This window comes from Sparus aurata, chromosome 11 (genome assembly GCF_900880675.1).
Source record: "Sparus aurata chromosome 11, fSpaAur1.1, whole genome shotgun sequence".
Lineage (NCBI taxonomy): Eukaryota > Metazoa > Chordata > Actinopteri > Spariformes > Sparidae > Sparus > Sparus aurata.
In genome coordinates this window covers 26,181,302-26,206,561 of record NC_044197.1, presented here as the reverse complement: position 1 = coordinate 26,206,561, position 25,260 = coordinate 26,181,302, and the positions used below count along the sequence as shown (strand labels likewise).

General features: G+C 41.2%; 1 protein-coding gene across 1 annotated transcript in view; it reads left to right on the top strand.

Annotated features, from left to right (window-relative positions):
• Positions 1-1,010: 1,010 nt before the first annotated feature.
• Positions 1,011-25,260, top strand: part of col24a1 (collagen type XXIV alpha 1 chain) — a 109,556-nt gene continuing 85,306 nt past the window's right edge. The window contains exons 1-3 of the mRNA XM_030434034.1: positions 1,011-1,701; positions 13,644-13,714; positions 21,431-22,815. Coding sequence (XP_030289894.1) covers positions 1,649-1,701; positions 13,644-13,714; positions 21,431-22,815 — 1,509 coding nt within the window. The 5' untranslated portion in view covers positions 1,011-1,648. The remainder of the gene's footprint in view (positions 1,702-13,643; positions 13,715-21,430; positions 22,816-25,260) is intronic.

Genomic DNA, 25,260 nt, shown 5'->3' with positions numbered 1-25,260 from the left:
AGTGAAAAATGCAGTCAGGTGAAGCCCTGCTGAAAGGTAATTCTTTGGGATGCCTGCCAAAGAAGATAAAGACCAGAATGCAAATGGATTGTATCATGTATAGCAACGCCGCATACCTCTGGACCGCACTGTGCATACGTATGCTGCTGCATCCTTTCCAGGGTTTGTAAATGTACACGCTTGCCAAATACAAATTGCATAGAATTTTGAGCATCCATAAAAGGTTACCTGAATACTTTTGGATTGCTTCAAAAGACGTTGTAAATATTGCGCCCCGTACGACGAAAGTGCGCGCAAATATTGCATTTTCTCTCTAAAGGGTAAGTCCACCCAAAAATTAAAATTCCGTCTTTATCTCGTCACTCCGATGCTGATGGAAAGTCAGGGGAAGTTTTTTGGCGAGTCCACAAAACATTTCTGGAGCCTCACAGCAAAACACCACTGCAGCAACAACTGTAGGTGGGGACGTGTTTTGTAGTAAAATGTAATTAAAAAAAGATAATCCTGATTACATGTCATCCATCGCTCTGTTATCACTAAAAGAGTTTCTCAACCAGCTTTGTGGCCTCAAATTAATCACACCAAGCACATGTGAGGCTCAAATTCATACCTGCTGTGTTACTGAAGAGCAACATGGGTGCTCCACTCCACCCCACTGCTGAGGAAATAACCTCAGATAGATGTGCAGTTTGTAGGAACTGTTCTTATACAACAGTAAATTGTTGTAAACTAGTCCTGATAGGAGCTTCCTCATGTTGCCACAATGCCGGAACAACAGAGCCTTGAGCTGCAGCACCTGGCAGATTTGCTTGTCAGCAAACTACATGAGGCTGCACCGGCTAGTCTATTTTTCTCTGGCATTAGTTCAGTCTTGGTGTGTGAGCCGTGTGTGTGTGTGTGTGTGTGTGTGTGTGTCTTTGCAGGCCAGTTTATGTTCCTTTTTTACGAGCAGAACGCGCCCTCCACCCCGCTGGCTTTACAGTAAACATGCATGCACCCGCTGAAGGCTCATACAGAAGTGAGAGGAGACAAAGGGCACTGATGAGCACAAGCCAAACTATGGCTCTATCCGTGATGTCACGAGTCTGTTCCTGGTGAAATCCAACACCACCAGCTGGTAGGAGTTGTGTCGGGGTGAAGACGGGTCCCCTTGCATCAGTGCAAGTCAAGGCACATAGCAGAAACCACCGCCCGGAGGTACAGCCGCGCACAGCAGAGCAGAGCAGAGCAGAGCAGAGCTGGATCCGCTGTTGTGTTGGAGAGCTCTGAGCTTTAACCTCCCTCTCTGTGTCCCGCACAGCAGTCGAGTTCACACTGCAGCAGTCTGACTAGCTCCTCTCCGAGCAAACCTTTTTTTTTTCTTCTTCTTCTTCCTATGCAACTGTTGCGCGTCTCCACTTTGGATAGAAAGCGCCTGGTCACTGCGCGCCGCAGAGCGCAGAGGATCTGACGAGCTCAAGTTTGAACGAGTTGGAGAGATCTCTCCTCCGGGCTGCAGTACGATGAGGAAACTCTGAGGTGGCATTACTCCAACGTCCACTTTACGCTTCCTTTGGCCGTTGCCAAAGGCTGAGCCCATGCGCAGGTATCCTCTTGAGTGTGATTCTGTTTTCACCCAGATCTCTGCTGCCTGGACAAATGCATACAAATGCATTTAGGAGCTCAACGGACAAGGAGTGGACACGTTTCCGCGGCAGCAACGTAAGTTGGCATTTTGTTCAACAGTATCCAGATGTTAGGCTACCCATGTGCATTCGAACTGTCCCCTGGACTGATTTCCATCTAAAATGGAAACGGGGGCTCAGTTGTGTCCTGGATCATTGGCATCTTTCCCTGACAGGGGCGCAGCTGCAAGTTTCAGCCAGCAAAAACGTGCCTGTCAGCGTGCTGTACTCGGGAAACCATGACAAATACGATTAGTTCAGTATCAGAATACCTTTGTCTCTATTATTGTTTTTAATCGGAGGGTGTTTTCAGTTCTATTCATTTGTTCATGTTGACTTTGCATTCTTTACTTCTGCATAATAATCATACAAACAGCTGCAGCTGGACACACTGACTCTGCCTCAGCTCAGCTCAGCTCAGCTCACCTCTCTCTGCATGTTGTGCAAAGTTTTCCGGTGAACGTTTTCTGTTTATTCCTGTTTGATCTCGATAAACGCAGCTGACAACTCAGCAGCAGTGAGTGCACCAGTCTTGGCTTTGAACTCGCCATATGAACATGCAGCCTGGGCTCTCCAGCGGTATAACATGAACAGCATGTGGGCCACTGCTGAACCCCCTTCTTTTCTTTTCTTTTCTTTTCTTTTCTTTTCTTTTCTTTTCTTTTCCTTTCTCATCACTCACACAGCTACGATAAGCCTGGAAATAAACACTTGTGTGGAGAGAGAGGATGGCTTGGAAGAGGTGATGCTTATTCAGCGTGTCAGTAGTGATAAATTCATGTTCTACTACATGTTGTTCTAAGCATCAGAGTGATTGTCATTGAGGCAAGATCTTTCGAATCAAACTCTGCGAAAGTGTTCAGACTTTAAATCGAAACATATATAATTATATATATACACATATGTATAACAAATGGGGCCTTTAAACCGAATTCCTCATGGAAGTGTTTATTATTGACATCCTGCATGCAGGTTTTGTTGTCCTGTTACATTCATCTGGGACTGTGGCCAGAAATGTGCACTCCTCCATAGGCTACCTCACAGGAAGTGCAATTTCTTCTATCAGAAGTGAGTCCAAGTTGTCTGTACTCTATTATGAATCCCTTGCAGATAACATCTAAAGAGAGCTGAGCTCACAGTGCATTCTGTTGTTCTCCGCTGATGGTGTTTTCTCCATGGAAAACAAAGTGGACCTGAAACCCTTGGAGCTCCACTTCTTCTTCTTCTTCTTCTTCTTCTTCTTCTTCTTCTTCTTCTTCTTCTTCTTTTCATTGTTGTCCTTGAGGGTGAAAATGAGAGCCTTATGGAAGAACAGAGTTGACTGAGAACAAGTGTGGCCTCCCTTGAATTCACTGGGAGAGTTAGTGTGTATGCATCAGTGGTTAACTGGCTCCTGAGCTCCAGACAATCACCCACTGTTGCAGGAATTGCTGCTCCGTCACTGGCAGTGGTTGGACTGTATAGCTGCAGGGACTCGCATACTGTACACTTGAATGAGAGCACGCCGTCTCCTCTACACAGCATTCAGTTATAAGATGATCCATGCACGTTTTTCAGGAAATTAGTGGAGATGGGCAGTATGGAGGAGGAGGTCAGGACTAACTGCTGGCGAAATGTGATTTATGATGTCTTAATGAGGTGGCTGTTGTTTACGCCTGACACAGAGTTAGTTAGAAGCAACAACTGGAACCAGGTTAGTCTTAGTACCCGTGGCTGCCTTGGATCGATAATACACATTCATTTTTTGACACGATGACACTAAACGACACTCGCATGGTGCACCTGTGCTTTAGATAGAGGTGTGTTGACATCACGGAGGAGCATTGGTGAGTGTCACTGGCACCACTTTCTTGGTTTGTCCCCACTGGTCGGCCCTTGTCTGTGGCTCCTAAGGCATGTAGAATCATTGGCGAAGCCCAGCGGTGATTGGCTGTTCAGCTAAGCAAATCGTGAGAGGGAGAGCCCCTTTAGCCTGTCGCTGTAGTGTGCATGGTGTCACCCCTTTAGCGCAGTTTCACCTTATCATTCACCCCATTCTGTTCGCCAGTGCCATTTGTGGGACACATTCTTGATAAGAAGTGGCTACATTAGCAAGTGTGGTGCCAAAAACTGCTGCTTTACCGTAACAATGGTTTTTGTATATGCTAATTCTTTATTTTTTTCTATTTGAATGACGGATACTGCTACCTGTGCTACGGAGAGGTAGTTCCTTTAGTGCAGGTGTAGGACGTACAAGGTAGTTGGCCATCAGCCTTAATTCTCGCTAGTTCTTTGATGTGGTTTGTGGTGTCTGGGCCCAAAGATGTTGGATACCTTGTTTCTCTGTTATTCTGAGGAGGGTACCCTATTGATAATGGGGATTCAAATTTACTAAATGTGGGCTACAGGTAGATTATATAAGGGATATACCAATCATCAGACCCCGGTTGATGTAGTTTTTAAGAATGTGCTACTTTGGCTCTGACGTTTCATCCTCTAACACAATGTCCCACCCACAACAATATCAGATTGCCAACACGTCACAGTCAATAGCTTATAAACACTGAATTATCTGAATCTGCAAATCAAATAAATGTAGTGGCGAGGAAGTATAATGTAGCAGAGAAAGGAAAGTACTTCAAATTTGTACTTAAGAACAATACTTTAAGTAAATTGCATTCAGGTTTATTTCATCAATGGTTTTCTTTATTTTGACATGAAATAGTTAACTTTGACTGCGAATGAATATCATACCCAGTTTTCAGTCTCCTTGGTTTCTAATAATCAGTATCCGTGCTAGGTGCTGAAAAGGCCTTTTCAGTCAACCCCTAGGTTATATTTACATGTACATTTACATGATGTAAATATCAATAAACACGCTTTTTTTTTAATTGACTGGGCCAAGAACAAGTCTGGTGGACAGTAACGTTTCCATGTAATGTATCATTACTGTTCTCCCAGACATTACATGAAGTACAGAGAATGTAACTCGCCACCTCACTGACTGTAATTACCTTTAACATGGCCTCTAATCTTTTGTTTTGTTGGCTGTTTAAATGCCGGTACAAAGTGTTCTTCAGTGGAAAAGGGCAAATACTTGGCAGGTTATTGGATGAACCATCTACCCCTCTATCTATCATGAGCTTCCTCCAACCGATCAGACCAACAGTAGGAGGAAGCTGATTGGTCGTTCGGCCACAAGCGCATAGTTGAAGATAAAAATGAGATGGATTCAGCAAGATTATACGATCACACGATCTTGCGAATCTAGCTGCTTTACAAGTTAAATGTCATCCAGCCGAAGAATCACTTTGAAACTCATCATATTTGGACTTTTGACTTTTAACTTTTGGTCGGGACGAGTCATAAGCTCAGTTCAGTCATATTCATGTGGTAGGCAAGAAGGTTATACTTAAAGGAGCAGTACACATAGTAAAAAAAAAAAAAAAGACCACAATGCAGAGCTAATTTCAATTTTGTTAGTTTCTGCCACTTAATCATACGTCATCACCCTATGACAATGGAAGTGAGTATGAGGTATTTGTGGGACTCAGTCATTGAAAAACAGACTCTCACAGACATAAAGACTCAATAGCAAAGCCTCCTGATCGGCAAACAGTCTCCAGGTTTCCCAGGATGATTCACAGACGTCACTGTGAACATTTTAATTTTCAACTATTTACTGTAGAAGCAAAAAAAGATTAAAAAAGATCAAATCTGCTCATAATAAGGTGTTTTCATAGGCAAGACGCCGTTGAGGAGGAAAAACATGTTTTTCTGTTTGTCGTTATTTGCCTGAACTAACCCTTTTAATGATCACAGCTGTGAAACTGACTGAAAAAGTAACTTCAGCGTATTCTCCCCTGTAAGCCTGATTATCCTTGAAAAGTGTTGCATGGTGGGATCACAGCCTCACCACCTCCTTGTTGCAGTATACTCACCTCCTCCACACCGGCGGCTGAAGGGATTCTGGCCTGTCTGTGTGAGTGAGTGTATTTAACCCTCCTAACATCTGCAGGTCCTCCTGCAACAGGAAAAGGGCAAACCAATAAAGGCCAGTGGAAGTTTACTCACAGCCCTTTGTCTGCTCGCTGTCTTGTGGACTGAGTCAATCTTTACTCTGGTCTGCGGTGACCTCTTGACTCCAGTCACCCTTCGGAGTGAGCACAAACATGCACCAAGCTCAGCTCTTTGTCAAAGAAGAAGCATCCGGAAATGACATTCTAGTCTTAGAAAATTAGATTTAGATTTATAGTTGTATTCATCTGCAGCCTGGGGTACTTTGTAAATGCATCAGATCTGGAAAGTATTTCAAGAAGGCAACTGAACACTGGAAACCTGTTGACCTGCTAATTTTTTTTTGCTGATGGCAATTTGGACTTGAGAACAAGACAAGCGCACTTAGTGCTTCCATAATGAAGTAATTATGATCAGCACACAGGTGCTAAAGCTGAAACGCGGCCAGTGGGACCAGACATTGGCCGCGGATCAGTTACTTGCTCATGTCCAGGAATGTGTTGGTGGAGATTGAGAAGTGAAGCATGCAGGAAGAGAACACCTGATTAGCAAGAAACTCACTTCACACATTAATTTTGTGTGTGTGTGTGTTGCTGCTTGTGCGCCTGCGTGCGTGTTTGTGTGTGTGTGTGTGTGTGTGTGTGTGGGTGTGTGTGCGTGATGCCTGACCTTTTAAAATTAGAGATCTGCTGCATATGTGATGGAGGTAATTTCAAATTCTAATACTTTATTTTTAATGACTGTCCATGACTGAAAAAGGCCCTGAACAAAAACAGGAAGAGAGAAACAGCAACAAAAAACACAAACAACAGAACAGAAACAATCAAAATTGCCATGTCTCCATCTTGTCACTGATATGTAAACACTGTCCATTTTTCCTGTTTCTTTCGAGATTGCTCCTCCTGAGTTCTCATCCGTTCAGTTCACTGTTCCGTATCATACAGTTTCAGCCATTCGTCTTGTGTTGGTTGGTTCAGCGTCACACCATCTCTTTGGAATGGCCTTTTTTCTTTTCTTAACACAGTATATCCTATGAGGTAACCAAAGTACACTTCTAAACATGGTCTGGGTGCAGCGTAGACCAGAATTTTGCCAATGGCCACCTGAACATTTCCCCCAAACTGTAAATTTTCGGAACAAAGCCAAAGCACATGTGAACGGACTGCATTTGTTTCCCCACATTGTCTACAACAGGTATTTGCTTTTAATTCCGGGCGTTTTACAGATTCTTGATGTCTTGGCAAAGTGACCCATGTCATGAGTTACTGCCTTCCCACTGCTCTGAGCTCCACTCCATTTAAAAAGAACTTGGGCTCAACACTTTAGCAAAGGGGGCATATAACAGTGGAGTTTAGACAAATGCAACACGGTCAAGCTCTATAAACCTCAATTTTCTGAGTAATGACTCCATGTGGAGTACTTCGAAAGAGGGCTAAATCTACTGCTGTGATATTCTGAGGGAAATAATCTTTTCAAAGTCAACAGAAGGGATGGAAAGAGACGGGGCAGTCGAGGCTTTTTTCTTTCAGATGGTCCAACATGTCCTTACAAATCAAAAGACATTTCTACCAAAGCAGAGAAGAGCAGCTGTTGGCCTTGCGCGCGATTTTTTTAACCCCCCGCACATGTCAACAGCAGTTTCGCTGGTATCCCTTCCTTTCTGTTTAAGTTAAAAATTTCAGAGCTGTATGGGTAGATTAACAGCTTTGCATGCTTTGTTGCTGCTAATGGATTCGGTAAGTGGCCTGCCAAATTAGACTTGTAAACAATATACCGTGAATGTCACTGCGCACAAAGTGACCCCCTAACAGACATCAGTGCAGAACGTAAGAAAATTGTTTCTCTTCCCTCATGAGGACTGTAAACAGAGCTTGAGTGAGTTCGCCCCTATTTGCCAAGTCAAATCGAGCACTCTCCACTCGCCTCTCTCTGCCTCTTTTCCGTCAGTTGAATGAACCATTGTTAGGGATCCAAGCTAATTTTGAGGGGAGAAAGGCAAGATCTGTTACTTCTGGAATGATTCATTGCAGAGGGGAGTTTTAAGTTGTGATTATTTATAGTCTTGACATGACACCCACTCCCCACATAGTGGTATTTCCCTCAGTCAACAGAGCAGTGTTTGGGGAGCTTTGTCTTGCTTTCACCAGTCTTTTCCATTAACTGCGAGCACTGGAAAGCATGTCATAGTGTTCCGAAACAAGAAGCGGTGAAAGCGTCGGCTCCGCATGTAGCCTGGCTATGAGTCGAAGTCTTCATAACAATATATAAAAATCTTACCAAATGTCAAAAGTAATAATAAGATCCGTAAAAGTCCGACAGCTGATGACGGAAAGATGACAAATGGTCGGGTTAAGGTGCCAGAAAATTCCCACCACTTGCTCTTACGTCACCTTAGATGTCTTGAAGCGGTGACCTGAGTCCGTTTGGCGGCAGAGCCTCAGCGATGCCTTAAATAGCCCTGAACAGGGAGACTGTGTGACAGACAGGCAGAAAAAGGCTGTCTGAATCAGCATCAGATGGCCACAGTTGACACTCCAAAAGGGAATGTTCAGCGTTATATTTAGTTTTTTCTTTTTCCTTTTTGGTCTACGTTTAAACCCAGCCAACCTTTAAGCAAAACCAGCTACTCGTTGGCTTTATACATTTCAGATTTATCCCATGAGCGGCTGTTGAGATATATTCCACTCTTTGTTTTCATCTCTTGCTTTTTCCTGCTTCAGGGATAAATCTGTGTTTCCCAACAGAGGAATGTCACACCACTTTCCCGATGGGGAGCAGGTGACGGGCACAGCTCATAGTGTTTCTACTTAGAGTCATTCCTTTCCTCTCTGTTTTCTCTTTTCTTTCGCTCAAGTCTGCAGGGCCGCATTGCCCCGGGAAAACAAACATGGCTGCCTGTCTGCGGCGATCCATTAAACACGGCCACGTAAACACTGGTGGCTTCTTTGCCGGGTTAATCTGGTCCTCAAAGACCATGGAGCTATCAGGCTATTGGTAGCCATTATGCTCACATAATAAACCAGAGGGTTTAAGGTGTGACAGCAGCCTGTTATTGATAGTACCCTTTTTGGTAGTCTTACGTAAGCGCGTATTAAAAGAGCAGGACTACCGTCTCCTCGTGTCTTTTGTGCTACCACCACACTGTGTCGAAAATCATCCAGTTGCCAGAAGCCACAGAAGGCTGTGTCCGCAGCTGTCTCTGTGGGCAGGGCTGTGATGTCAATCGATGTGATTGATTTGCTCTAAATGCACAGAGTACACTTTGAAGCTTTCACGATAAATGCTCTGCAAACTATGCTCAGGGTTACACTTGTAGGAGAAAAGAGATGACGTGACTTGACTGATGATGAACAGTTGGGCTACTGTTGAGGGAGAAATCTTAAAATCTGAATATCCCACATTTACAAAATAGTAAATTTTTTCAGTTAGGTTGAGGTGGTATTAAATCAGTCTAATTTCAGAAAAAGTTTCTTAGCAATAGGATATCAACAAGGATGGTGAGAGTGCAACAGTGATGACAAATATGATCTTGTTATGGAGACACAGATGAATGAACTCACCTGAAAACTGTGGGACAAAAGTATGAAAACATTCTTGGATAGATGGGCATGATGGTCTGACAAAAAAAAACTCTGCACTCCAAGTGCATTTCAGTAGACATATTTTATTTTACAGCTGAATTTTTGCACAGTTAAGTCCTCCTGTAGATTCGACATAAAACGAGAAGAAGATGGACCCAGAGGACACACAACTTGAAAAATGAACAATGAAATCTTTTTTAAATGTAGTGTAAAAGCACCCGTTTAGAACCAGCATTAACATAATCTGTATACGTCAAGTTTGTCTGAATAAGGAAATACAAATGTCATTGCAGTCTGTACAGTAAAGGCACACTACTCTTGGATTTCTCACATCTCTTTGGCCTTTCACCAATTGCACATAGTACAATAGTACTGCTGCCCTCTGGCTATATGGTGGGCAGTGCCACCTAGAGGCGGGGTCAGTGAGGGTCAAAGGACTGTGGTTCGGTGAATCTATTAAAGAGCAAAGTCATAATGTGCTTAAGTTTAAGTTTAAGACGAAGGTCCCAGCATCTCATTGATTGATTAACACTGTTTGAAATTAAAATAAGATCTACTAAAAGTGTTAGTTTCACAAACAAGACGTTGTGCTTTCACTTTACTTTATTTTCAGAGTACAGCTTTTGCAAACCTTAAGATCGACAGGAGAAGACCGAAGGCCGACAAAATCAGGAAAAAAACACTTCTGCACGCTGTCCACAATGTTTCTGGTAAATAGTTCATCATCGGGTAATCTAAATAATCTGATAACCTGATGAAGGTCTAAATACTCAAACTTAACAGCAACTTAAACTTAATTGCAAGAGAAGTGGACAGTGTGCAGGAGTCTTTTTCCTCTATTTTGAAAAACATTAGCGTATGAAGATGTGGTTTGTGCATTGCTATAAAACCGAATATTTGATAGTATTTGTGGCTTTAATAGAATATGTAATCTGATAATGTCCTCCTGTTTATTAAAAAAGTAAAAAAGAGGTTCAGAAATCAAGATCCATGAAGCAAAGTGCTCTCCACAAGCTGGAAAAATGAATCTTAAAAGGCAGGCGTGACACTTCTCTCTCCAAAGCTTAGCTGGGCCTTCTCGCTCTTTGTGGTCATAACTTTGCCGAGGCATGCTTCCATTAAATTGTTATTAACCAACTATGCCTCAGAGACGAAACCCATCATTGTCTGGACACAATTAAACATGACACAGAAAGAGTCCCTGCCTGACTATATTTTCAGACATAAAAATGTCACAGTTGACTGCCTTCGTAAAAGAAGGAATCGGGTTGCCTTTTAAAGGGCTGACATGTTCCCCCGACTGATTTCTCATTTTTCTGATGAACTGAATTACTGTTTAGTCTACAAAAATGAAAGAAGATAAGGCCCACTAAAAAAGGCACATCACAGATTCCCAGAGGAAATTGGGTCGACCCCAGATTGCTTGTTTTGGCCAATCAACAATCCAAAATCAAACAGCATTTGATATATAATGATATAAAAAATGACTTGGATATCAGAGTTATTTTTTTGTGGACTAACTCATCGACTAATCATTTGAGTACAAATGAGTACAAAGATGTAATTAGATTACAGATACATTTATTAACAAAAAGATAACTAACAGGATTACAATTCTAAAATAACAAATGATATGCTAGTCTGTAACCGTGCACATATGCACACACACTAGTTACAATTAAAACGTTAAACGTAATCTTATTGATACTTCTGTTCTCTTGCCTTTAGTTCTAATTGAGGTAACAGAAAGTTATCAAGTTACAATACTTTATTATTGTGAATCTCAGATTACATATTTACATATTTTATAGTGACAGGGCATTAATAAGTGTTCGAGTGCACTGCAGGGTTTATGAGATGAAATATATTTGCCTATAGCCTATATGAGTTCATGTTGAACAATTAAGAAATGAAGTAATTTCCTCTTTATCAATTATCTCTCTATCAATGACGGTCACATTGCACAGGATACAATTTATAACCTACACCAGAATATATTAGTCTGTAGAGCTATGTTGATGTTTCCCTTTATTATCATATTATTATCACGTTGGCCTTCACGTTTTTAATCAGCTGCCAGGTGTTCATAAAAATCTCAAGGACACTTAAGACGCACTTCGGTTCAATTTATAATGGTGCGTTCCATTGCACTGGGAACACTGATAAAAACGACCTCCGAAATGGAAAACACGTTATCTGGCGATGAGACGTTAAGTGAAAGTTAATCTTTGAGGGTATGCGGTAGTAGCCTACTCCTTTTGTCTTTTTTTCAGTGCCCTTCACTGTTAAATCAGCTGCTGTATTTGCTTGTGAAGTTTTTAAGCTTTCCATCCAGATGCACGGGACGTGTCTAGATTGAAAGTCGGGAATACGAACTCGGAAGGACACTGGAACGCATCATAATTTACTCCGTGAGCTCGAAATTACGTACAGCTAGCTGGCAACGGTTAACTGTTAAAAGGATAACTTAGCATACTGTCGAGAGACTAATACAACCATACAAAACCATACAGCTGACAGCAGTCGAACTTTAAAAATGGAAAGGCAGCCACTTATGTCAAAAGTAACCTTTAGTCGTAGAGTTTCGCGATATATTATGATGGGACACCCTACGGAAATCACCGGCATTGTTGAAGTAACGCTGGGGGGCGGTATTCGCTTCGACCGTGGAAAGCAAGCCTAGGGTCAGTCCTAATGACACCAATAATGATTAAAATCTCCAGATCCTAACTTCAAGACGCCGAGTAACCTATTACGGCTGGCAGTGCCTAGAAATATGTTTTTAAGGCTCGGGAAGAGTGTGAGGATTTGTTAGCTATTCACTGTGTGTACCCTACTGTAGTTTGAAAGCTAGTTAGCTAATGTGAAGTTAACACAATGCTAGCATTACCTTAGCTGTATGCAAATGCTACCATGGTTAATATGAAAACGCATTTGCATTTCAACAAAAAAGCTAGTTAAGGTTAATGCCAGTTTAAGTTTATCAACCCTCGCTCGCTAGCCTAATATTAGCTTGTATCGCCGATTGTTGACGTAACTGTCCCTTATTGCTCACTAGTTGAGGTCTTTTCTCAAGGTCATCTCATAATTCAGTGTTAATAAATTATGCTTCCCGACCTGTTCTCATGCAATAGCAGGAGCCACACATGCCTTGTTTAGGGTAATAGATTTAACATTAGGTATTGTTTCGTGTTATTGTTTCATTATTCTTGTGGTGGGCGTTTTGGCAAATACAGGTGCAGCTAGGTAATGAAGGTTCCACATGAATAACGGCTGCATTCCATGAGCTTGAGCTGTATAAGTGCCAGGGACCTTGTAATGTGCGAATCCCCAGTCAGTTCGTGTCTTGAGTGCCTATTCCTGCTCTTTGTTATGTACACAAAGGGTGGAAATACATCCTACCTCCATTGTCTCAAATAATTGTCCACTACCAATTATAATATTATGATGATGCCAATGTTATATGCAGCTTACAAACAGTGTTCAACTCAAATTCCACTGGCAGATAACTATTCAGTGGTGCACAACTCTTTTTGACTAGTGTAATGTTGCTGTTGTTTGACTGGCTTTTAGCACAAGAAAACAGTTTTGACAGTCCTCTACTGCCACAGACAACTGGCAAATTTGCTGGTACATCAACTGGGGCATACCTTTTGTTTGTCGCCAAGACATACACTGGCACTTGAAATATAAATTGATTATTGATTACGGAGAGACTCTCTCTCATCGTGTAAGCAAGGCTGATCATCTCACAGTCAGTGACTGAATTGAGAAAGAGTCATTTCATTCTTGTTTTTCTCAGACTCTCCTCAACTTCGCCCACTGCAACACACTTGAGACTGAGACAAAACTTCAATAAGAGATCAGTACTTTGATTTAATATTAGACCTGAGTGTTGGCTTGTCTGTGTGCTGTCACCACATATGGTCTCAGTGCACTCAGGTTAATCGGTAGTATCTAATCAGGGTGTAGAATACGGACATCTCCACTTTGACAGAGGTTTACACAGTGAAAATAACCTCGTATACATCTTTATGGTGAATAGCAGTTCCTCAGATCAACTATGTAACCAGGATTGTGTTTCAGTGGGAAAAGGTTTGTCAAGTTGTTAGCAGTGTTGCCTCAGAGCATGACTAGGCATGAATTTCTAGCCCTGCTCCTCTGTGTGTACAGTTGTCATGTTTTGCCCTCCCTTATATTTGCTTTGGTTTTATCCTGGAGTTTTGGTTTTCATCCCAGGCTGCAAAGCCCAAGGCGCCTTCGACATCTAATTTAGTCATACATGTTAATGTGTATGTTTTTATCCGTATTGTGATGGAATAAGTGGACACATGCATGTATAATATATGAGCTGTTAAAATGAGTTAATCTTTTATTAATTCGTGTTTGTCTGTCCCTCTAGGTGGAACTTTATCCTGCTCCTGTCAGTATGCTCAGCAGTGCTCTCTGGAGAAGAAGACTACCTAGCTCAAGGTAAACAACAGGACTCAAATGCATAACTAAGTGGTGACTTTAAGATAATTAGTGGCACAGTTTTTATAAAAAGGCCTTTTACTTGGTCTTTTTTGTGAAGTGGAGTGTTATGCACCTCCCTCAGTCAGTATACTGACTTAATCAAGCAGATCATTTTTTTTAGTCGGTGTAACTATAAGAAAACTAGAGACTTAAGACTGACTTACGTTTTAGCTTAAGTCAGTTTTATAGCCCTTCAGTCATATCCGGTCTCATGCTACTTTATATAAAAATCATTTTTATATAGTTCCATGTAGTATACCGATTTCACATCTCTGTAAACGAGAACACTTGCATCAGATTTATACCTTGTATTGGCAGGGTTGAGGTAGAGTGATAATCTAGTAATCGGAAGGCCTGTGGTTTGATCCTTGGCTCCATGTTCATGTCAAATTGTTCTTGGTCAAGATACCGAACCCCACTTTGCTCCTGTTGGCTGTTCCATTGGTGTGCGAGTGGATGAGTGAATAGCTGAGCACAGAAATATAGACTGAATCACAATGTTTGTTTACAATAACTTCCATGTAGAAAGCCCCTCGTCACACACTATTGTCTTAAATGATGCTATGCTTTGTCAAAGTGTATACATCTGATTCATCTAAAATGCATTTTGATGCTGACAAAAACAGAACATTCATTTACATTAGGTTGGAGACATAATTTATTTGTTGGACCACAGACCACAGAAAATGACAGCTTGAATGAAGGCAAGACAAGGCAAGTTTATTTTTATAGCACAACTCAGACACAAGGCAACTCAAAGTGCTTTACAGATGTATACAAATAACATTAAAAGAAGTATTTAATAGGCTAAAAAAAAAAGGTTTAAAAGAGACAAGATTAGAAAATAAAAGTCACAGTGCAGTTCAAAGCTTTAAAATTGCTTCAATGGAAAGCATTGGCAGACAGAAAGGTTTTCAGATGAACCCTAACAGGCAGTTAGACAGAGATTTCTGATCAAAGACTCAAGCAAAGTAACACAGTACATAAAATAGGTACAGTAGACATGTTATGTAGGTGGTACCATGGTATTTTACTGTATGTCCTTAAATGTTACAGTTACTGCTGAAGTGGCCACACAAATAAACAAGTTTGCTGATTTCACATTATGTCCACAATGCAAATCAGTGGCCAGTCATCCAGTCGGAAGTAACTGTCATTGTTACAGCAATGTGACTGTGTGATTCATTCTATATTGTAGGGAACATTGGTTAGGAAGCACTGTATCGCTCAAGGTGGGCACGGTCAACGCTAGCCTCAGCCATGTGCATGTGATTGAATATGGCAAGTTTATGAAGTTTATAAAGTTCTTTGAGTGGTTTGACGGCCAGAAAAATGCTTGATCTACAAGTCCATTTACAATTAATATTTTATACTGTGACAAGTATGCATAGGGACAGTGACTTAAAACAGGAGCTCCTCTTTCTTTGCTCATCTTTAACCTTCTCCTCAACATGTCTGTTCTTGCTCTCCAGGCCACAGCATGCATGCAGAGGCAGCCAAAATAGTCCCTTAACCTTACTTGCCATTTTGTTTACCCATCTCTTTTCCTGCCAGTGCTCGCATCTCTGGTCCACCAGAGAGGGCTCTAAATATGTCACATGCAAACAGTATGTGAAGTACATGCTAGGAACAGCACTCAGGGAAAGTACACCAATCAGTCAGACATGAGGAAGAGGAAATCTCAGTTAAATGCTTAGAATGTATTGGAGACTGTGTTCCTTTAGCTGGTCAGATGCTGAAGATAAGGTCAGAGAGAAGTTGCAGAAGTTAGGAGGTGATTATTGATAGCAGAGTAGATCTTTTTTCCAACAAGGCACAGTCAGCACAACTTAGTTTCTTCATAGCCGTTGGGACAGTTGGAATAAAGTCCCCCATATTTCTCCGGATGTGACTTTTTTCTTGAAAGGACTTGTCTTCATTACAGCAAGAAAGACTGCTGTCAAAGTGATCTAAAGAAAATGCAGACACGTTTTAATCCAGCGAGCTGCCCATGAGTGTGTTGAGAGGATATATTGTTGAGTGACATATCACTGGACCACTGCCAGAAATACCATATAGAGTACATGCACACTTGATTTAAGATTTACCTCATGATGAATCTTCACATATTTGTTCACATCCTCACATGTATGTGCATTTCTACCGTCCTGTTGCACAGATGAAGCAAAACACCCCCTTTCCATCTTGCATTTTCTTCTCCCCATGTATCTGTGTTTGATGAGCCCCCTCAAAGCAGGATCAATCCATCATAACAAGGGAAAGAGGAATGCACACAGAGCTAGAGCAGCTTGTCTTCACATATGAGACAGGTTAATTGGAATCCGAGCTGACATTACTTCAGGCTAAGAATGTCAAGGACATCTCCGTGTGTTCTTATATCAGCTGCAGATAGATAGTCTCCTGACCTGGGATGTAGAATTGAAACTGTACAGAACGGCATCCAGGATGATCTACTGTATGTCTTATTTCTATTTATTGCACTTTCACCCTCTTTGCCTGTCTCCCCCCGAAGCACTGCAGCTGAGAAAGAGTTATTTTGTTTTCTATCCAAAAACTTCTATGGCAGAAACAACACTAGTTGACTACCCTTGCTGTATGACAATGTCTGAAGTAGCCATATATCTATTTTTTAAAGTTATGTTCAATCTTGTGGCCTTGGACATTAGGGGTGGTGAAAAAAATCGATTATTGATTAATCGCGATTATAATGTTGTTTATTATTATTATTATGAGTCAATTATTAAATTTCCAAAGATCGATTTAAAAAAATAAAAAATTGTAATACAAACCGGAGTCCTCCTCTTACTGGTTTACGCTACATGGTCCACAGTCTGGAGCCAAGATATGTTATTTCATCCCGGAGCTTTTTCACACTTAAATCGATTCCAAATCTTTACAAGGAGACAAAGCTTTCTATGCAAGAGTCCCTCAACTCCGCTCACAGGGTAGCAGTAACCTACGATGCCTGGACATCCAGAGCTACAGTCTCATACGTGACCGTTACAGCTCATTATGTCACAGTTAATGGAAGCTAATGTCCCACGTACTACAGATGAGAGCTATGGATGATAGCCACACAAGCGCAAATATGTGCATATATGTTTCTCAAAGCAATGGCAGACGAGTGGGGAATAGAGAAACACGACCTGGTTCTCGTCACCAACAATGCTTCTAACATGAGTCTGGCTGCTGAGCTTGGCAACTTTCTTTTAACAGTGAAAGACTACATTTAAAACAAAGTAAAAAATAATAATTTGGATATTACAGTTACCAGGGGCGAAAATCCCATTTCATAGTTGGGGGGGACAATAAACAGTAAAATCTTAGAGAATAATTCCAGGGGGGGACAATTAGTAAAAGTTGTAGCCTGTCTTTTATACAGCATCTTTTACCGCAATTTGATGCATTAGTCTCTCTATCTCTCCAACAGGCAGGCAGAAGACCTTTCTTAGCACTGGCTGAGTCCACCTGCACATGTCTAGATTTCAAACAAAATGATTGAAATCAAATTAACATGTACACATGCAATGAATAAGTTTGTTTATCAGATTTCTCATAATCAGATAACTGCCTTTTTCCAGATGAAAGATGTCAGATTATGCAATTTTCTCTCTCTCGCAGTGTTGCACTCGTGCACTGTCAGCCTGGTCAAATCAAATGTTTTAAAAAATGTTATCAAAAGTAATGATAATTACAATAATTGCATTATACTGTATTAGTCCTTACCCTACCTGTATACAAGTTCTTGTTTATTCACCCAGCAATAGAAAACAATGGTATTAGGTGGAAGGTGGCAATAATACACTTTATGTGAACACATCTGACATAATACCTTTGTTCACTGCTCTAACTTCCACCACAGTCCATTAAATATCTTTACAAGAGGTAAAAGCTCCAAACAATCCCAAAACTAAAGGAAATACCTTCAAGAATAATCCAACATAAAACAATTTCTCAAAAATATATATTTATTGTGTTGTCAACAAACATCTGACAATTATGCCACAAAACTGTATGTATTCTAACTCTCTATCTATCTCAGTTTTACAGATAGAGAGTTAAGACAATTAACTCTGGATAACTGGATAAAACCTTCCTGTAAATACATCTAAAATGTCAGTAATATCTGATTCTGACATTTATATCCAGACAGTCTTTTAGAATGACACAAATAATTATTACTGCTCTTGTCCTGTCCTGTCCTCTCCCTCTCCTCTCTTCTCTGTCTGTGACTATCACTATCTGTAGCTTTTAACTTAGCTTAACAGCACTCGTAATTGAGTAGGCTTTTGAACAATGCAGGATAAATATTGCAGGCAGCCTGGACTTGGAGCATTTTGTAAATGGGATGTGTGTTGTTGTAACTTATGTAACTATGTCTGTGTGGTATAGACCTCTTACCCCACCAAGCACGGTGTGAGTAGCAGGGTCCGTCCACACGCTGCTGCAGCTGCCAGCTCCGCCCGTTGGAAAGAGTGTGGGATGGACTCAACCATTTGGGAATTTTTGGGGGGAATCTTTACAGATGTAAATAGCACATTATTGCGCGATTATAATGAGCACCGCTTACATTGTGCTTTCAATAAATGCTACTCAAAAATTATTAATTGTGTCTTAAATTACTCTCGGGGGGACAGCTTTACTGGAGGGGGGGACATGTCCCCCGGGATTTCCACCTATGACAGTTACACTATACAATATTGACGGTGCTGTGAGGTGTTACTCAAAAGAGAAGACAAATAATTCAGCAGCTGACTGATGTTAAATGGAAGATCAATAATCGTTAATAATCGAAAATTGAATCGATAATTGTTAATAATCGAAAATCGAATCGATAATCGTTAATAATCGAAAATCGATTCTGTAATTGAATTGAGACTTCAATAATCGGAATCAAATCAAATCGGGAAATTGGGCTGATTAACCACCCCTAATGGACATCCTTCACCTGCCTGATTTGAGCCCCTGAAAAAGGTAAAGTGTCAAAAGGCTGTACACGTGCAACTCATCTGAAATTTGATCTGGCCTTTTCTCTTCTTTTAGCATCTGCATTCTTGAACACACCATGCTCTCAAAAAGCAGCCTTTTAAAATCTGTTTAAACTTATGACATTTACTTTAAACTGCTCATGAGATCGCTCCAAAGCATTTAGATGCACTTATACACACATGTACCAGGGCTCCAGACTGCAACCAAATGGTTCCATTTTGGACCAAAATTGGAGACATTTGAGAAATTTGAGAATTTGAGTCATGCGGGCCTAATTTTACATTTAGTGGCGCATGTGCGACCAGTAAATTTACCGGTGTTTGTTTTTTTACACTGGTACGTGGAAAGGGCGAATCTAAGAATCTGGAATCTGGAATCACATGTGGCAACTCAATGTGTGTGAGAGAAGCAGGAAATGGGGAATGGCACTGTAAGTGGCTAATGTGTGGAGGGGGCTGGTCCTAAAGTCGTTCCAAGCACAGAAGGAGAAGGTTTACTTTCAGCGAACCATGGCGAAACAAACTCTTGATGCTTATTTTCTCCCAGATAAGCCTAGTAGTGTGCCAGAGTCATATCCTAACTCAGAGGATGAGTCCGAGTCTGACGACACAAGTGTGGCAAAAAAGTGCAAAAAATACTGTTTTCTGCACTCCAATGAAAATGCAACTACACTGACAGTTGCATTTAGAAGGCAAGAGGCTGTTAATCTGTGCGCCGAGGAGGCAGAATTAATATTTAAGTTTAACACGCCTTTTTCATTGCCAAAGATGAACTACCAAATATAAAGTCCAACTCGACCTGCAAATGAAGAATGGCGTGAAACTGAACTAGACATACAATAGTTTCTTAATTATTATATAATATATATTATATTTATATTATATAGTCAATGTAATTGCAGTATGTACCCCTACATTTTGCAATTGTGCTCCTAAAATGTTCAGTTAGGGGCCACTGTGCTCCTAATATATAAAGTTAGTCAGGAGCCCTGTGTACACACAAACACACTGGCTTAAAAAGCATCACAGGCTTTCATATCACTGCTGCCTCAGTCTGCTAGCACACTCACAGATGCGCAGACTGACAGCGTATCTCTTCTTAATCTTTTGCCCACTTTTTCACATGTGTGCACACGTGCATTCAGATCAGGTCAGTATCTAAAAGTCCCTCCCGTTTGTGATGTAGTTGACATTTACAATTACAGTTTGTGTCAGGTAACCTTGTTCCCATTTGTCATATTAATAATAAAAAAAAATTATGTAACTATCCCTGCTCAGTTGAGACATATGTCACACATGTGACACATTGCCCTCCTGCCTTGTGATCACACATTTTCTTGTTACTCAAAGCCAAAACTGCACAGAACATCCTCTGTCTCCAAAGTGCTTTTGCCTGGTTGTGCCTCACTGTCAGCAAGTTCTTTGAGAAATTACCTGTGGGCATGGGAAAAGAATGACAGGACCATATTGAGGAAAGCTCCTCTCATGAATCTCTGTTGGCAGAATGATTCAAAAAGGCTGTGTGGACTGGTTTCCTGTATCCTAGTTCAGCCCCTTACCTCTCTAGTCCCGTCCACTCATCTGGGCCACAGCTGACTTTCTTGTACTTGCTTCAGGATGAAAACAGGGAGGGGTCACGGGCATCACGTGGAGGCTGTTGTGGGGCTTTAATATCTAATCTGATCTAATCAGTGATTTTTTTTATCCTCAGTCATATAGCCTAGCTTGAACAAGGACAGGTTTCGTAATGTCCCACATTTGTTTTCACTTGTAGCAATGATGTTTGAAGGGATTATTTTCATCTTCAAGTAATCTGCTGATCATCACTTTTATTAAATTAATTGTTTAGTCTATAAAATATCTAATATTTGTGCAGTGCCAGTGATCTGTTGTCCAACCCAACAGTTCAAAGCATTTTGGAACCGGCAAATGTTTGGCTTGGAAAATAACTGAAACAATTATTCGATAATCAAAATAGTTGGTCTTCCATGTAAATTGTTTTTGCTTTTTTAGATAAAGAATTAACAACCATGGAGGGCGAATAAAGCATCTTTGACAAAATAACCAATGCAATAATATCTGGTGTAATTTATGGTCATCTGTAACAACTTGAATAACAAATCACATTTACACAATTGAGACAGTAGCACAGCAGCCTTACTTAAAATATAAAAGGGGAGCATTGTCTTGTGGCTCCCTGTTGTCAAATCTTCAATAAAAGTAAAATACCATAAATTGTAAAAGCAAATTCTTTTGTCACTGCACAATACATTTTTCACTTCTTCTTGCTCAACAGTTGTTTTTATCAAAAATAGTCACAGGCATTTGTCATTGCAAATACATTTTGTTTCTCCTCTTAGCTGCAAGATTATTAGAATCTGATAACATTGTCAAAGGATGATTTTCTTCTTGGTTTTGTGATTTTATTTGCTAGATTTTTCCCAAGGATCCAAATAAAAACTATTGCACATTGCTCAAAATCCACTACCAAGCTCAAGTCAAAATCAAGTGCATAAAGACCACATTACTAAATGTATATTCCCAAACTGTTCACATATTTAAAGTTGTGTTGTTGAATTTATCTTAAAAGAAACTGTCTGATAAGTTTTTTTGAAATTATTTAACCAAAGTATACCTCCTTTGTGTCTGCATGTTAATCATACCAAATCTCTACTCTATCTTGCAGGAGTGGATATCCTCTATCGATTGGGACTTGCATCTCAAAGCAGTGCAGACAGTCCCTACAAGAGGACAAACTCACCTCTGACTACTCACACAACTTTTTCCTCACCTTTGAATCATCCTGTTTCTGGATACGGGGTATTACTCGACTCAAACTCCCTCTATGAGGCTCCAGCAGGCGATCTTTTTCCGGAGATTGGGGAGGAGTTTTCTGTTGTGGTTAGCCTAAGCTCCTGGCGAGCAAACAATGCTTTTCTTTTTAGTGTCAAGGATGGTAGGGACAGACTGCGTTTTGGCATTCAGCTGCTTCCACGCAGAGTGGTGGTTTACACTGCCGAAAAAGCCCCCATCTACTTCACCTACAACTGGCAAGATGGGCGCCAGCACCCTTTTGCTGTTGGTGTTCGTGCACGGTCAGTGTCCTTCTTTGCAGATTGTGGGGCAGTGCAGCAGCGGGAGCACACCCTGGGGAGGTCTCAGACACTGAGGGATTCTGGGGGTCTCTTCACTCTGGGGAGGATGAACTCCAAAGCAGCACCATTCAATGGTCGAGTCTGCCAGCTAGATATCTATCCCTCAGCCCAAGCTGCCGCGCACTATTGCAACTACCTTAAAACACAGTGCCGGCTGGCCGACACTTATCGATTGCCTTCCCCACATCCTAGTTTGGATATTGAGGTAAATGACCCTCCTTCTAACACCTTGACCAAGTCCGTCGTTGGAGTAGCAGCTACCGATCAAATCCCTGTAAAAACCACAGCAGCTTTCAAACTGTCCTCTGCTAGTTTGGTCAGACAGTACTCAACTCTGAGCCCATCAGTTCAGCCTAATCTGGGGGATCCAAGCCAAATTTCCACATTGGAGCCCTTTGCCCACTCCACCACATCCTTGCCTCCGCCTGACAACCCTACCCTAACCACCCATCGTGGACGAGCAGTTCTGGATCTCACCTATAGCACAACTATCACCACCACTAAAAATGTGTTGGCAAAAGGGAGTAGCTCCCAGGGAGACACTGATCTCTCTGAAAACAGCACAGAGGAAGAGAGCAGCTCATGGAGCCTACCGACTCCAGATGCCACACCAGGTCTGATTTCCCAAGTCAGGCAAAGTCGAGTGAAGGAAGGACTCAGGAACAACTCCATCACCAGCTCCAGGGACTCTGGCTTTGTGCTCAAACAGAGTCAACAGGTCATGGAGACTCACCTTAGGGTCAACGGCACCACTTTATACCGGGAGAATCAGGTGGACACCTCAGAACAGCATAATCTGGATGGCAGCTATGATGATGTAGAGATGGGAGGATATGATTATGGATATGAGGAGCCAGACTTCTTATATGACTACGAAGATGGTCTCCATGGCCCCAAAGGAGAGCCAGGTCCTCCGGTAAGTGACTGAATTTATGAATGACAGCCAGGTCTGAAGGTTTGTGGAACAGTGTATTATGATCAAAATTGAAATGCAAGGCATCCAGTGCTATGTGAAATTTGATTTCCTCACATACACAGGGCAGGGCTGTGTAGTGATTTAGAAAAGATGGCATATCCAAGCACTGTTCTTTTTTCATGTGTCTACAAGTTGTTAAAATAACAAGTCATTCCCTTGCTGAACTATTGCCAGGTGGTTTAGGGCCTATTTTAAAGACGATAAGTCATCTGACGGTATGAAGCGTAGACTGACAAGAGAATTTGGCTGTCCATCCAGCCCAATGATGTATGTAGGTTGTCAATGTAACTTTGCCTCTGAACCTGCTTTCAGAGTTCAGATTTCAGGTAGTGCTTGTGTTTCCATGAGTGAGATGTGCCGGGTGCTTCTATCTCATCTGTTTAAACTTAGGAGTGTATGTAATGACGTAAGATGTCTTGACTCATCCACAAGTTTCCATAGTACTGCCTCAGCTATGAAGTGCATGCGGGTATGTAAGTGGGACACAGCTTTGCTAGGACTAAGTTGTTGCATCTTCTTTATGTCTCAGAGCATGAGGACGTCGTGCTGCAGTATTACAAGCACAATACCGTCTAAGCTGCAGGCCCCTTTCCAATGGGGCACAATTCATAAATATTACAGATAAATTAGCCAGAAAGTTTGTTCTTTCAAGCTGTTATCTTGAAACTGTTTGTGTGTCTTGGCTACTCTGACCACTTTGATGCAGGCATCTTTTGAATGTTGGGTTAGCTGAAGGTCAGTGGTTCACTCTGTGTCATTGCCTCTTAGTTTAAACTTGAAAACAAGCTGGGTTACTTCCTCAGGGGAAATATTTTACAGTTTTACAGCCACAAAACCAGACAGTACACTGGCACGTGTACAGACTACCTCTCGTCTCAGTAGATGTTTCGTGAACAGTAATTTGTGTTTCAACACTTCGTGGTCCAGTGTGAAGAGTTTAGGGTATTTCAGAAACTGAATATAACATTCTTTTAATGATAATGTCCACATTTTTTTCATAAGAGTTAGAGTTGCCAGTAACTGCTGAGAATATTTTTGAACGGTTATGCATGTTGGTCTAACAATTGATTTGAGAACAGACCTACTGTATGCTGCTTCGCATGAGCAGGCTGAGGTAAAAAGAGAAACGTGATATAAATGCTTATTGTTGGAGTATTTACTCCAAAACGATAGCAAATTCAAATGTGAGTTAAAATGTGTGATGCTTTGTAGCGGAGGATGGCGAGGGATTGAAAGAACTAGTTTGGTTATGTTACCTCAAGCCCAAGTTTGTTATGACATTGGGAGCTACTGTGACTAAATACATGGAAAAGCACTTTAAAAGAAGAATGATGAGCTAAAAGTCAAGCTAGCCAGGGCAGATAACATTTTGACATTAGCTCTGAGAAGTGACTGCTGTTCAGCTCCCACAAGCAAAAGATAATTTCACAACCTGCCAACCAATCATAGAAGTCCAGTATGCTACTTTATCCAGTGCTGGCACAGCAACAAAACTGTGAAAAGTGTGACTGGCTCTAGTGAGGGCCTTTAGTGTTTTTAGTGGCCACCATAGGGAAGGGTGAAAAGAGGGGTATGTTGTTGGATGCAATCTTCAACCATACTGCTAGATGCTACTAAATCCTACACATTGGTCCTTTAACAAGACCTCTTCTAACTCAGCTCTTATGCTTATAAGTTTACCTTCGCCAAAGAAGTTATGCTTTCACCTTTATGTTTTTTTAGTTTTTTTAGCAGGATTACACAAAAACCACGAGATGTTGTTCCATGACACTTGGATGGAGAATAGGTCTCAGGCCAGAATAAACCCCATTAACTCTTTGAGTTGAGCAGTATAAAGGAACAGATCTTTCTTTATCATTAAATAATGCATGGATCTTCAGATTAAAAATATAAGGTGTATGTAAGTGGCTTGTATCTATGAGTGAGTTCAATTTGAAGTAGATTAGGTTGGGCGATGCATTAACATTTTCCAACCAGCCACAATTGGAGATTGCCGATGTAGTTGGGCAGGTATGCTAAACTCACACAGAGAGACCCTCAGTTGTTGTTGCTGTTGATTATCATCATTAGCCTATGTGATTGCTGTGTTTTTTGTGTTCTAAATGCAGAATGCAGAATGCAACCTAGGGTCTCAACCTAAAGCTTAGTTCCATATAAATGCACGGATAATTCATTGTTTTGTTGTTAGCGAAAAACAATATTAACCTTGAAGTTGAAAAAGGAGCTGTAAGGAGATGTAAGAAACAATACTTCAAATCAAAAGCCAAAAAAGTCACGTGAGATCTTGCATGGATAGTTAACATGGACCTTAACTCTTCTCCATGTTACGTCGCACTTCTTGACTGGCAAGACAGCGGCGAGCGGAAAAACAACTGCTAATGAGAG